The following is a 12,748-nucleotide window of genomic DNA, read 5'->3' as shown; positions in this document are numbered from 1 at the left end:
GGACATTCCCATGCTTAACTCAATGAAATCAGGAAACCATGAGCGCTTGGAACTCCATCCCAAGGACAGCTTTACACCTGTGTAAACAACCAGGATGAGTGCCACGGCCCAAATATGACTCCTCTCCGGTATCTAAAAAGCACGATGTGCCAGGTTAGAACCCTCTGACAGCTGCACTGAGGATCACTGGTCGCTGTCCAGGCCACAAGACCCCACCATGGGGGCCCCTGTCAATCACCACTCCTTCAGGGTTACTAGTGGCTGGTTTAGATTTGCCACTGCCAGGGCAGAAGACGAGGGCAAGGGCAGGGAGCCCACACACAGCTATAGACTTGACTCAGTCGCTGTCAATGGGAAAAACCTTAACAGTGAAAGCGTTCCTGTAAGTACATAGCAGTGGCTTCCGTTTGGCATGAACGCCACCTACGGTGTTCGGTGTGGTCCACAAGGCCCTGGGTTCTGGAGTCAGACGCATTTGAGTTTGCTTTTTGGTTCTACCAGTTCAGGGACAGCGTGACTGTTGGCAAGTTATTTGACCTCTCTGAGCCTCAGTGTCCCCATCTATAAAATGGAAATCATCATCATAGTAGCTAGCTCTCAGGGTAACAACATATGGAAAGCACGGGGCCCGGTTCCTGACGTGTAAGTGATGAATAATTTCTTGCGGTTATTGTTGCTATTGTTTTTTGGTAGGAGCATCTGTTTGTCTCAAGTGTAACATCCTCGAGAAATAAACAGACCACCCGGGAGGCAGTTTATCCTCTGGTCAGCCTGGCAAAGGTCAGCACAACTCCAGAACCAGAAAAACTGGTTGGTCCTCAGAGGTTCATGCTGGGAAAGCAAAGGCGGACCCTCCTCAGAGTAGGAGGAGTGTGGGTGGAAAGGCTGGCATGCCACTCCCTCTCCTTCCTGTTCAGGCCAAGCCCATGCAGAGAGGGACAAAGGTCACCTTATCTGACTGCCTCTGGAACGACCAAGTCTACTGGCTCCGTGGTGTGACCCTGGGCCTCCGCTCCAATCTCCCCCAGCATGAGACTGGCTGGGAGCTGACGGAGAGCGGTGTGCTGGCTATTGTCCCTGCAGACGCGTCAGGGGTGTGATGACAAGGACCTGCTTTGGGAAGCCCTGACATCATCCTCTGGCTATGCTCGCAGGGCTGGCTCTGGGCACCGGCCCCTTGGGGATCTTGGGCCGGTGACTCGGAGCCTTCCCTCTCCCTCTTGGAAGTGATCAGATGAATGAGTCAGTTGTACTTTCTTTGCATAAACATTTAAAATGCCAAGATTAAAGCAAGATAATTGGAGTCCTAGTTACCTTTCTGTGAGGACCCACACCGCGGGCAGGAAATCATGAAGTGAAATGTGAAAATGCACCTCCTTCCTTATCAACCTGTGAGCTGGTTCACTCCACTGCAACGGGAGCTCTTTTAACTCATGGACAGACTACCTCCTAACATCCCACAAGAGACTGAAGCAAAATTTGCTTCCTCAGGGAGAAAGTCATACACAGAAAAGTAGCTATTGTTTCAGTGTTAGCTGTTGCCTAAAGATATTTGTATAGATTTAGCATGTCATAGTCTACAGACTGATTGGACTATCTAACCAAAGTCAGAACTCATTGCTCTTGAAGGGGAGTAGATGCCTTTATTATGGAAATGGCAGAATAGGTAGATGTTTGAATGAATAATTTTTTTTACTCAGATCCCTGGCACTTTAGAAATTAGCCTTATGTACTTTTTTTTTTTGAGATGGAGTTTCGCTTTTGTCGCCCAAACTGGAGTGCAATGGTGCGATCTTGGCTCACCGCACCCTCCACCTCCCAGGTTTAAACGATTCTCCTGCCTCAGCCTCTCGAGTAGCTAGGATTACAGATGCCTGTCACCACGCCCAGCTAATTTTGTATTTTTAGTAGAGACGGGGTTTCTCCATGTTGGTCAGGTTGGTCTCGAACTCCTGACCCCAGGTGATCACCCCCACCCCCGGCCCTCAGCCTCCCAAAGTGCTGGGATTGCAGGCATGAGCCACCACACCTGGCCTTTTTTTTTCTTTTTTTGAGAGATAGGGTCTCACTCTGTCACCCAGGCTGGAGTGCAGTGGTTTGATCATAGCTTACTGCAGCCTCAAATTCCTGGGTTCAAGTGATCCTCCTGCCTCAGCCTCCCAAGTAACTAGGACTACAGGCATGCACCATCACGCCTGGCTAATTTTAAAAGTTTTTGTAAAGATGAAGTCTCACTATGCCGCCCAGGATGATCTTCGTGTCTTTTGATATACCTGATCCTAGGGCCACACAGGTCAGGAAAAGCAGTTAACCTGTGTAAATACTCGTCCTGCATTTCTCTTGAGATGAATCCTCTAGGGACAAAAAATAGCATCAGGCAAGGCGGGGGGATCACGAGGTCAGGAGTTCAAGACCATCCTGGCCAACATGGTGAAACCCCATCTCTACTAAAAATACAAAAATTAGCTGGGTATGGTGCTGCGTGCCTGTAATCCCAGCTACTTGGGAGGCTGAGGCAGGAGAATCGTTTGAACCCGGGAGGTGGAGGTTGCAGTGAGCCAAGATCGCGCCATTGCACTCCAGCCTGGGTGACAACAGCGAAACTCCATCTCAAAAAAAAGTGCTTTATCCTGTCTCCCTTTTCTCTTTTATAGGATCCTCCTCAGCCCCTCCCAGAGCCTCAGGCTACCCTCAGATTTCTAGAGGCATCTCCTCAACCTCAGCTCCCCCTTGGGCATGCCCTGCCCACCTCTCAATGATGCCTGAGATGACTTCCAGGGAGGCAAAGCCGTTACTTCACTGGGCAGCAGAGGCAGACTCCAGGCACTGCTTTTCTCTCTCTGCGCTCACCCTTTCCTCTCCCACACTCCCTTCCCGCCACTCCCACACGCCCCAGCGCTCCCAGCTCCCCGATTCTCTTGCCCTCCTCTTTCCCAGGACCATCCTCAGCAAAGTGTTTGTCATGTATGCCACAGTGTGTTTCTTTACCCCAAGGGTCGTTTGCTCTTTGGAAATTATTTCTCATGATGGAGTGACAGATTTTGTTCATGAGAAAGTTATGCCAAAGCAAAATTTCCTTTTTTATGCCAAAGCCCTACCATCTCACTCAGGGCCACGGTTATTATCTAGCTGCCTTCAAAATGAATGATCAGAGAGGGTGCAGACTTCCGGCTTCTCTGAAGAATGACTAGATTCTTAGTGAATAGGAAGGTTTTGTTATGAAGGCTAAGCGCGGGGCACGTTGGTGAGCAGTGACTAGTGTTGGATCTTTTATAAATGTAAGTGATAGAAATGGGTAGCTTCTGGGCCAGCCCTGGAGGATCAGAATTATTGCTTTCTACATGTAAGGGTCACGGTGATAAAAAGAACAAATTTAGCTTTGACAATGGGTCTATATATTCTAAATCACGGGTTCTTTTTTAAAAAAAAGCCTGGCTGGGCACGGTGGCTCACACCTGTAATCCCAGCACTGGGAGGCTGAGGTGGGGAGTTCGAGACAAGCCTGACCCACGTGGAGAAACCCTGTCTCTAATTACAAAATTAGCTGGGCGTGGTGGTGGATGCCTGTAATCCCAGCTACGTGGGAGGCTGAGGCAGGAGAATCACTGGACCCCGGGAGGCGGAGGTTGCGGTGAGCTGAGATCACACCATTGCACTCCAGCCTGGGCAACAAGAGCGAAACTCTGTCTCGAAAACAACAACAACAACAAAAAAACCTGACTCAGGTGAAGACTGGCCCAGTCCCATGAAAAGGTGAGAACACTTTAGGAGGAGATGCTTGTCTTTTGGAGCTGAAAACCTGGGCCCTTCTACTGTTGGGAAGGCTGGGAAGGTCAGCCCGGGTTCTGTTTTACTCAAGCTAGGAGTCAGACGTCTGGACAATATATGACTTTCGCGGGAGCTAAGGGATGTTCACGTTAAGTGAAGAAAATGCTCTAATGACCAGCGAGAGAATTAACAAGCTAGAAGTAAGCCTGTAGGGGTCTCAACACAGAGGGATATTTCAGTAATAATGACCACTCATAAACTGAGCAAGGCCATGCTAAACTCCAGGATATAATATCTGTTCTCATGAATCATTGCTTCCATGTAACATAGTGCTTTTCGTATTCAGTGTTCTGGCCTGATCAGCGGTTTTCTACAAGGTAGAAATAGGCCATGAGGTGCACGCTCCAAGGAGGACCAAGTCCCCTATTCCCCCACAGAATGTCATTTTAGGGTGATGAGCCTGTTTTTTTCCCTCCATCTGGAAACTGTAAGACTCTATGAATTCAGAAAGTCAGCCTGCAGGCTGGGAGTGGGATCAGAAACTGGTACTCAAGAGGAGAGGGGAACAGACATGGTGCTTTCATCCTGCTGACTGCAAGAGAGATGATGTCTGCGAGTAAGAGGGAAAATCCCAGGGTAGGGACAGTCCTCTGTCAATAATGTCCTTCCCTGTGTTGTTGGGAGAGGCTCTAGATTCTAGAGTTTCTATTGCAGGGTTGGAGACTTGTTGGTCCTTAATGAAGTTTGGAGGGAGGGAGACAATGATGGAATGATCCTCTCAGAGCTTGGCAGAAACTCAGAAACACAGCTGCAGAGAGAGCCGGAAAATGTAAACACATCTGGAAAGGCACGTGGACAGGGGAGGGAAAATACACAGAGGCTGGAAGAATGATACACAGTGCAACCACAACCAAGGGAGAAGATACGATCACAAGACATGACACACAGAAGAGAGAGCTGGGTCACCTTTGCCATTGGAAGGACTATAGCTGTCGCTATAGCTGTCTTTAAGTCCGCTCTCTCTAGCTGTCTCTAAGCAAGTCCCTCTGTCTTTATGATATTCCTGTTCACCTTGCCCATAAAAACTCTTAGGCACATTCAAAGGGTGACTGCTAAAGAGGCTGATGCGTAGATGAGTAACAGGTGTTTAATTGCCCATTACTGTTGTCCACTTTTGGATTTTTCTTGGATTAAGTCACCCTGTATCCTCTGCCTCTTTCTCTAGCCATTCCTTCTGTTTATTAGTCACAGATTCCCTGCTTCTATCTTAAATACTACTGCTTGGGAGCCTCATTGTAGCCCTCTTCTCTTTTTATACATCCTCATTTCCCGCAACTACCTTCCTCCACTGGGCGCTCATGATTCTTCAGAGAAACTTAGAACAACTGGGAGCCAATACTGTCTACTTCTTGAGGCCAATAACTTTAAAATTCAGGAGGGGAGTGAGACTTTTTAGTAATAGGTAAGTTGTACAAATTAAGGAGAAAATTTGAGTGCACAAATAACTATGGACAACATTGAAAAAAACTCAAAGAACTACTCTTGAAAAAGGTACTGGTTTCTTAATTTCCTTGGTTTCCTACGATTTTAGTAAGCAATGTTTTAAAGCAACCACTCATTGTGATCATATTTAAATGCTTCCAGAACATGAAAAAATATGAAAAGGTAATTATAAACTATTTTGTGAAGTATGTGTAGGTTTGAATTTAAATCTGAAAAATATAAAACAACAACATAGACCAGCATCATTTATGAATATTGTGGCAGACAGGACTAGCTACTTATCAAAAGCTAGGATCCCTCTTCCGTAATATAAAGGCACTGCCGGAAATGGCTGTTCAGCCAGAGAATACCTTTCTCAGCCATATGTACTGTTCTCGCAATGGAATGTGAGTGCAGGTGATGTGGTCATTTCCAGGTTGAGAGTTTTTTAACAAGTGGATGAACCTTCTCATCTTTTCTTCCCCCTTTGCTGGATACATTCAGAGAATGACAAAGCTCCAGGGCAGAGACTGGCAAACTAAGGCCTGTGTGCCTGCTGCCTGTTTTTGTAAATTGGAACATAGCCATGCCTATTTGTTTACTTACTGCCCATGGCAACCTTCCTGCTACAACATCAGAGTTGAGTAGTGACAGGGACAGTCTCAAGTATTTATTATCTGCTCCCTTGAGAAAAAGTGCCACCCTCGCTGTAGGGAATGGTGGCACAACAAGACTGAAGGAGGCTTTTCATGGAGGAAAAGCCTCTTTGAACTCTTTCCAAGCAAGAAATACATCTTTCTTGTTAAACTGTTGAAGTTTTGTGGTTTGCTCCCCAGCCAGCATTATCCCAACTAATAACGAAATAGACGCAAAATCCCAAATAAGATACTAGCAATTTCTAAAACCAAATTTATGAGAGATTGTTTTCCCCTAGAAATTCAAGGAAGATTAGGAAAGGTAGCAATACTACATTACTTGGTCAAAGAAGAAAAGCCACGTCATCATCTTTTGAAATGCTTTGAAAGCATTTAAAAAAACTCAACATCTGTCTTGCAAACTACTCTTATTGCGACAGGAATAGAGAAATACTTCCTTAGAAAATCTATCCTATACCAAAGGTTACATCATATACAGATGTGAGTGACTAGAAAAATCCACATTTAAGAGAGAAACAAAACAAAAATGTATGTAATCATCAATATAACACATTATAACATAATATAAAACATAAGGCAGCACTAATATAATATAAAATATAATATAATATTACTTTTGAGACACTGGCAAGGTACCAATAATAATAGTATTCTGCTATGTAATATATAATTTAACAATAACTATTAAATTATATATTACCACATTATTGATTGTATAATATAAACATGTGCTTTATGTAATTCATACATATAGTTTTATATATAAGATAAACATCTATATGATATAGATATTTTATATAAGATATATATTATTTGGTTTGTATAATATAGTATATTATACTTTATAATATATAATTTGTATAAAATGTATATAATGTATAAATAATATATTCATAAATAAAATACATAAACATTATATGTAATTTATTTCATTAATGTACTACATAGACTTTTAGAAACTATATTAATTCTATAATATGCTAATCATGTTGTTGTGGAAAAGTACCAGCCAGTGTACCAAGGCAGAAAATAAAAATGAAGCAGAAAACAAATTTCCATTCCCTTAGACCTGGACAACTTAAGATAAACTGAGAAACTATTGGAACTATTAAGATCTTTGACACTGCCCAGTTATAAAATAAATGTGTGAAATTAATAGGTTTCCCATATATGAGCAATAATCAACATGACTTTACTTAAAAACAACAAACTTTGCAAAGGGAAATAAAAAAAGACATGAATAAGTGGAGATAGATACTGTGGAAGAATTTATAAAATTATGTATTTTAAACATATGAATTCACTATAAACTAACACATAAATTCAGTGCAATCCTAAACAAAATTACAATAGAATTGAAGATGACACAAAAAATTGATTCTAATTTTCACTTAAAATATACTTGCAAGAGTAGCCATGAAACATTAGAAAAATCAGACAATTGTAAAGAAACTTGTGAAGACAGATATTAACACAAAATGCAAAACAGATCATAAAACTGTGATAAACAAAAAAAATTAGACCTTTCTCGTAAACCAACTACTTAAATAATTTCAGAAACACTAAGGATTTAAATGTAAAAATAAAAGTATATAGATATTATAAGGCAATCTAAGTGCATAAACTCTATATTTTTGACTTAGGAAATACTTTCAATAAACACGAATTCAGAAAATATAATGAAAAAGATGAGGGGATTTGACTATACATTAATTAGGAACTGCTATAGGTAAAATTAACTATATAAAAAAAATCAAAAGTGAAGGACAAACTGGTAAAAGGATGCGAAATACCTGTGACAGATGGAGGATTAGCATTTTTTTCCCTATATAAATAGCATACACAAAGCAGTAAAGCGAGAACATGCTCAGCACGGAAGAAGATAAAAAGCCAAGTATTGCCAATGATACATAATCACAAGGAAAAATATAATCTACTAGAAACCTAAGAATGCAAATTAAAAGGAAACCTTTTGCCTATCGTGTAAAAATAAGTCACAAATGTACGTGCACCCAACAAAAGAAAAATAAATAAATACATGTACAGGCACAGAGCAGAATGCTTTAAGAAACAATAAGAGATGCCCGATGGAGATTTTTACCTGCCCGATGAGCTTATCAGAGTAAAGATGGTGGCAGTGCACTCCTGAATACTCAAGGCCAAGTCCAAAGGCCCCAGATATTTAGTGGGGAGGGAGAGAGTAGAGGAGAGAGAAAATCACAGTGGGATATGTAAGTGGGTACTGACAGACGAGTACATTGCCTCTCCTGGAGTTGATATTTTCATATTTACCAGTTCCAAAGGCAAAATTCATGTGGCCTCTGAATCGCTGGGCGAGAGCAAGATTTTAGAATGTGAATAAACTGGACGACAAGTTTTATAATAAACTTAGTTTTGGATAAAATGCGCTTATACATACTTTTTGACAATGTGTCAAAACATTTAAATGTACTCTGCTTATTAACATCTACCAATAGTTTTCAGAGCGGATTGCGGGCATAGCTGGAGAAAGTTAAGTGTGTCTGTAGGAGAATTAAGCTCCCTTTCTCCCTGTTACCATAGTTTTCCTGGTTTCCAGCCCAAAGCCTCTATGAGTGAATTCAGTACTGGCAGGATGTTTGGGTTCACCTAGTATCAGTTGTTCAAAAAGTCTACAAAATGATTTTATACAGTTTATAACAGAATCAATATTTGTGTCTCCTTTTTGAGTATTTGTCCTTTGACTTCGTGGAGCAAGTGAGAGCTGTCAGAGTTTTTACATGCATTGTTTACCATGAACTTCAGTCCCAGGAGCCTGTGAGCTGGGTAGGGTGGGTACTGTCACCTCCATCTCGAGGTGAAGTGACGGGGGCAACTGGGCCTGAGGTCCGGGTTTTCTAGGCCAGTGCTCTTTCTGCTGATATAGTCTACCTCTCTTTAAACAAGGAAGGCTAAAGAGGACCGTGATTGTGACTCCTAAGTAAAGGACGTCTTATAGGGGAGATGTATTGAGGATTATACCTGGTCAGGTTCTCAACTTGCCTGACTAGAGCAAAATTATCCTGTGTTGACTTGGCCTTGGGGAGTACAAGAATGGGAGTTGCAACCAATGCCCAGGATCTCTGGTTATGGAGAATTAACTGGACTAACAACCCATGGTATGGCTCTTGTCAGGTGAGAGGCCCTCATCCCCAAAGGTCCTAGTATGTCAGAGCTCCAGGCTGCCCTCAGATCTCAAGAGCACCAAGGACAGACATGCCATGTGTTCTAACTACCTTTTATGGCCTCTTTCACAGCAGAATCCACAGGAAGAATGTTTTTTTCCACCAGCTCCAGTGGCCCTGGTCGTAGAGCAATTTTTTCATTGAGATCATCGGCGAGTCGGGCTCTTTTCAGCTTCATCTGAGCAGTTGGAATGGACCTCTCTGCAGTGGAAGCTAAAGGGTTGAAATGAAAAGGATCAGTTCTAGAATTTGATGTCTCTCTCTCTCTCTCTCCCCCCCGTCTCTTTTGTTTTTTGGCTTGTGGTCACAAAAGATTGTGTCACATTGTGCTCTACCATCCTAATAATTTTTTGATGCAATCATCATCACTTTACAGGGATTATCACCAAGGCCTAGACACTTCCAAATAAAGGCAAATCGAGAGGCACATGGAAAAGTTAGAGACGCTTGCTTTGCGAGGATTTGTGAAAAAAATGTGCAATTAGGAGATTTTGTAAGCAAGCAGTCTGCAGGCTCTGTATTGCTTGCCTGACCCTAAGCTATGGCACTTGGATACACATTTCATCTGCATAGTGACCGGCATAGGCTAGGCCTGCAGTAAATGTTATCTGTTGTTATTATTAGTAGTACTAGTATGACTTTTAAAGGATTTTGGACTAGTCAAGGCTGTGACCGACTGAGTCAAACGTCCAGGTCAGTTGCGAAAGAAAAAAAATTCCATTGAAACAGTTATCTAATGAAACAGAGGGATTTTTAAAAGTTGAATTCATCCACAGGCAGTTTCTCCTCATTTGGAGGGTGTGAAAGGTCACGTACAGAGCCTTAAATCCACTTCGATACAGCTGACACCACACTTCCTTTTTAGGTTGGGCCCTGACTTATTTCTGTGGGAGAACTCAGAGGAGAATCCAGCTTTGTTCTCATGGAGAACTGTAAGTTAAGATCCTATAAGAGTTTGCAACTTCACTCTCAACTTCGTAAATCTAGAAAGTGAGATATTTACAGACAAGTCCCTTAGCCCCATTATTTTATTAGTAACCACCTGCTAACCCCAGACCCTGTGTCTGGCACTGATCTAGAACTCTCCATACAGAAGAGGTCTAGGGATGTCCCATCGGTTGCCACAGGCTTGGCTGTGGAAGCTGCCCCTTCAAAGCATTTCACATTCAATGGAGGGAATGTGGATACTCTAAACAAAAGAACGGTCGTACCAAAGCCCATGTCCTCTCCAAAGCACCCCTTACAGTACCTTGCAAGGGCAGCTTGCTGGCTCTCTGCCTCAGCCATCTTTCTGACTCATCCTGTGTACCAACTCAGGACTGATGTTCAGAAAGCCCTCCTTTCTTCTGGTGCCTCCGTACGAGATGCTTCCTACCATCCACGTCTCTCAACCCAGTTTTTCAAGACTGCTACAAATTTCATCTACCTCCTGTCATGACCTGTGGCTCTCCAGCCCAAATCTACCATTCCAGAGAGCCTGGTCCTTCTCCTTCTGTCTTCTATGTCTTGCATTCACCTTTGCACCCTGGCTTATTTCCTTTCCCCACCTTGAACTTCTTCCCCACTCCCCACTACCAACATCGTACTTTTAGGTCCCAGCATAAGGCTTTCCTAACTCTTCCTGTTCTTACAGATCCCTTTCGCTTTGACTGCCTCTAGCAGTTACAAGCACAAACCCTTCACCTTGTTGCTTCTGAAATTGGACAACAAACTCCTGGGCAGCAGGAGTCATTTTGTATCTAGCAGATCTTTTATGTTCCAAGAAGCTAATTCCCAATTTCTGTTGACAAAAGAGGACCCCACGGGAGGCACCAGAGACGTGCAATTGAACTGGGGGTTGGTGCAGTTCACACCCTGATATTTTAATTCAAGACCGTATTGGTGGAAGAAATAACATTTCGTATGTTTTTTGATTATAACATTACTGTGTACTCATTGTCATAAATGTGAAAAATGCTAAAAAAGTGTGCAAAAAAAGGAAGGTTTCAGGAAAATCCCCACTTAGTGTCACCTACTTTTTTTTTGTTTGTTTGAGACAGAGTCTCACTCTGTCGCCCAGGCTGCAGTGCAGTGGCTGGATCTCAGCTCACTGCCAGCTTCGCCTCCCGGGTTCATGCCATTCTCCTGCCTCAGCCTCCTGAGTAACCGGGACTACAGGTGCCCGCCACCGCGCCCAGCTAATTGTTTGTATTTTTAGTAGAGACGGGATTTCACCGTGTTAGCCAGGATGGTCTCGATCTCCTGACCTCACGATCCACCCGCCCTGGCCTCCCAAAGTGCTGGGATTACAGGTGTGAGCCACCGCACCCGGCTTGAAAAGTCTGTATGTCATTTAAAATGACATCGCTTGGATTTTTGTGCAGCTGTGATTTTTGTGCTGACACAGCCGCTGCCTCTAGGCTTGTAGACACCACTGCAAAGGAGGTAAGAATTCTGTCACCTCCCTTTGAGGGCCTTTTCTCCCTGTTTTCCAGACACCTGGCATCCTTTGGCTGCCTCATGCAGATCAGAGCCTTCCATCCCACACAGCCTTCCCTTCAGCGTTGGCCTCTTTCTCTTCCCTACCCTGAAAACAGTTCTCCGTCTTAAAATGTCCCACCTACTTTAAGGTTGAAAAAGGGTCAGTCTTGGAAAGCCAGAAAAAAATAACCAATGATGCCAATCAAAGAACCAAGGTTCACAATTCCCAGGATATCTCAGAGCCTTTCGTGTGCTTTAAAGCTAGTGTTCAGTCTTGGAAGGAAATCCACATTCTAGAGAAACAGTGTTCAGCTTTGTGCAGGCTGTTCCCTCAGACTGTGACACCCTTCCATCTTTTTCTACCTGGCTCAGTCCTCACATTCCAGCCCATTTCCTCACTCCTCCCCTGTCCATTCTGATTCCGATGGCTCTTTTCTCTGATCCTCTTCCATACACCCACCACACCAGGCATTTCCTTTCTTTCCGTGCTGGATTGTAAATGTGATTCTCATGTCCTCTGTTATACTGTGAGACCATCTGAGGGCACAAACCTGTGGCTTATTCATCGTTGAACCCACTGGCCTGGCAGAGCAGCCAACTCCTAGCAGACATCCAATACGGTGTGTGTTCAAGGAACAAATATCTCATAGGTAACCGTCAAATTAGGGGTTGGACCTCTTTTAGGGTGGGCACCAATGGTCTCGGGGATTCTGTCTCAGTTAAGGCAACTTACCAGGCAGGAGTAGAAGCCTCTCCTCCTGCATCCGGATGTCAGAATATGGGGACCAATTAGTTGTTTGTTTGCCTTGTCTCACACGCCCCAGCACAGAGGTGGCACCCTAAAGCAGCACTAGGCCTGCTTTGATCAGTACTAATTTCCTCAGATTGTATTCCCTGCACACCAGAAGGTAAAGGCGTCAGCAAAGCGCAATCAATTACCTGGAGGATACAAAGGCAGCAAGGGAACCGTGATCCCCTGCCAAAGTGAGTGATGATCCAGATTAGTGATAATGGTCAGCACATGTTGGACATGTTCCTTGCACTCCTAGAAGTTATATGATTTGCCGAGGCCTTAGAGTTAGGAGATGGGACAGCTGAGATCAGAGCCAGAGTCTCTAACCCGCTTAACCATTTTACAGCTTCCCAACTTGGTTATCTACGTGGCCTAGAAGGCTTAGA

The 12,748-nt window shown here is 43.6% G+C and overlaps 1 protein-coding gene across 2 annotated transcripts in view; it reads right to left on the bottom strand.

Moving 5' to 3' along the window:
• Positions 1-12,748, bottom strand: part of MYOCD (myocardin) — a 99,605-nt gene that overhangs the window by 35,804 nt on the left and 51,053 nt on the right. For both annotated transcript variants that reach the window (XM_021928180.2, XM_021928181.2), the window contains one exon: positions 9,161-9,322. In XM_021928180.2, coding sequence (XP_021783872.2) covers positions 9,161-9,322 — 162 coding nt within the window. The remainder of the gene's footprint in view (positions 1-9,160; positions 9,323-12,748) is intronic.

The sequence above is a fragment of the Papio anubis genome, chromosome 17, assembly GCF_008728515.1.
Source record: "Papio anubis isolate 15944 chromosome 17, Panubis1.0, whole genome shotgun sequence".
In the NCBI taxonomy this organism is placed as follows: Eukaryota; Metazoa; Chordata; class Mammalia; order Primates; family Cercopithecidae; genus Papio; species Papio anubis.
Note: the sequence above shows the minus strand (reverse complement) of the source record. Positions and strands in the feature narration are given on the sequence as shown.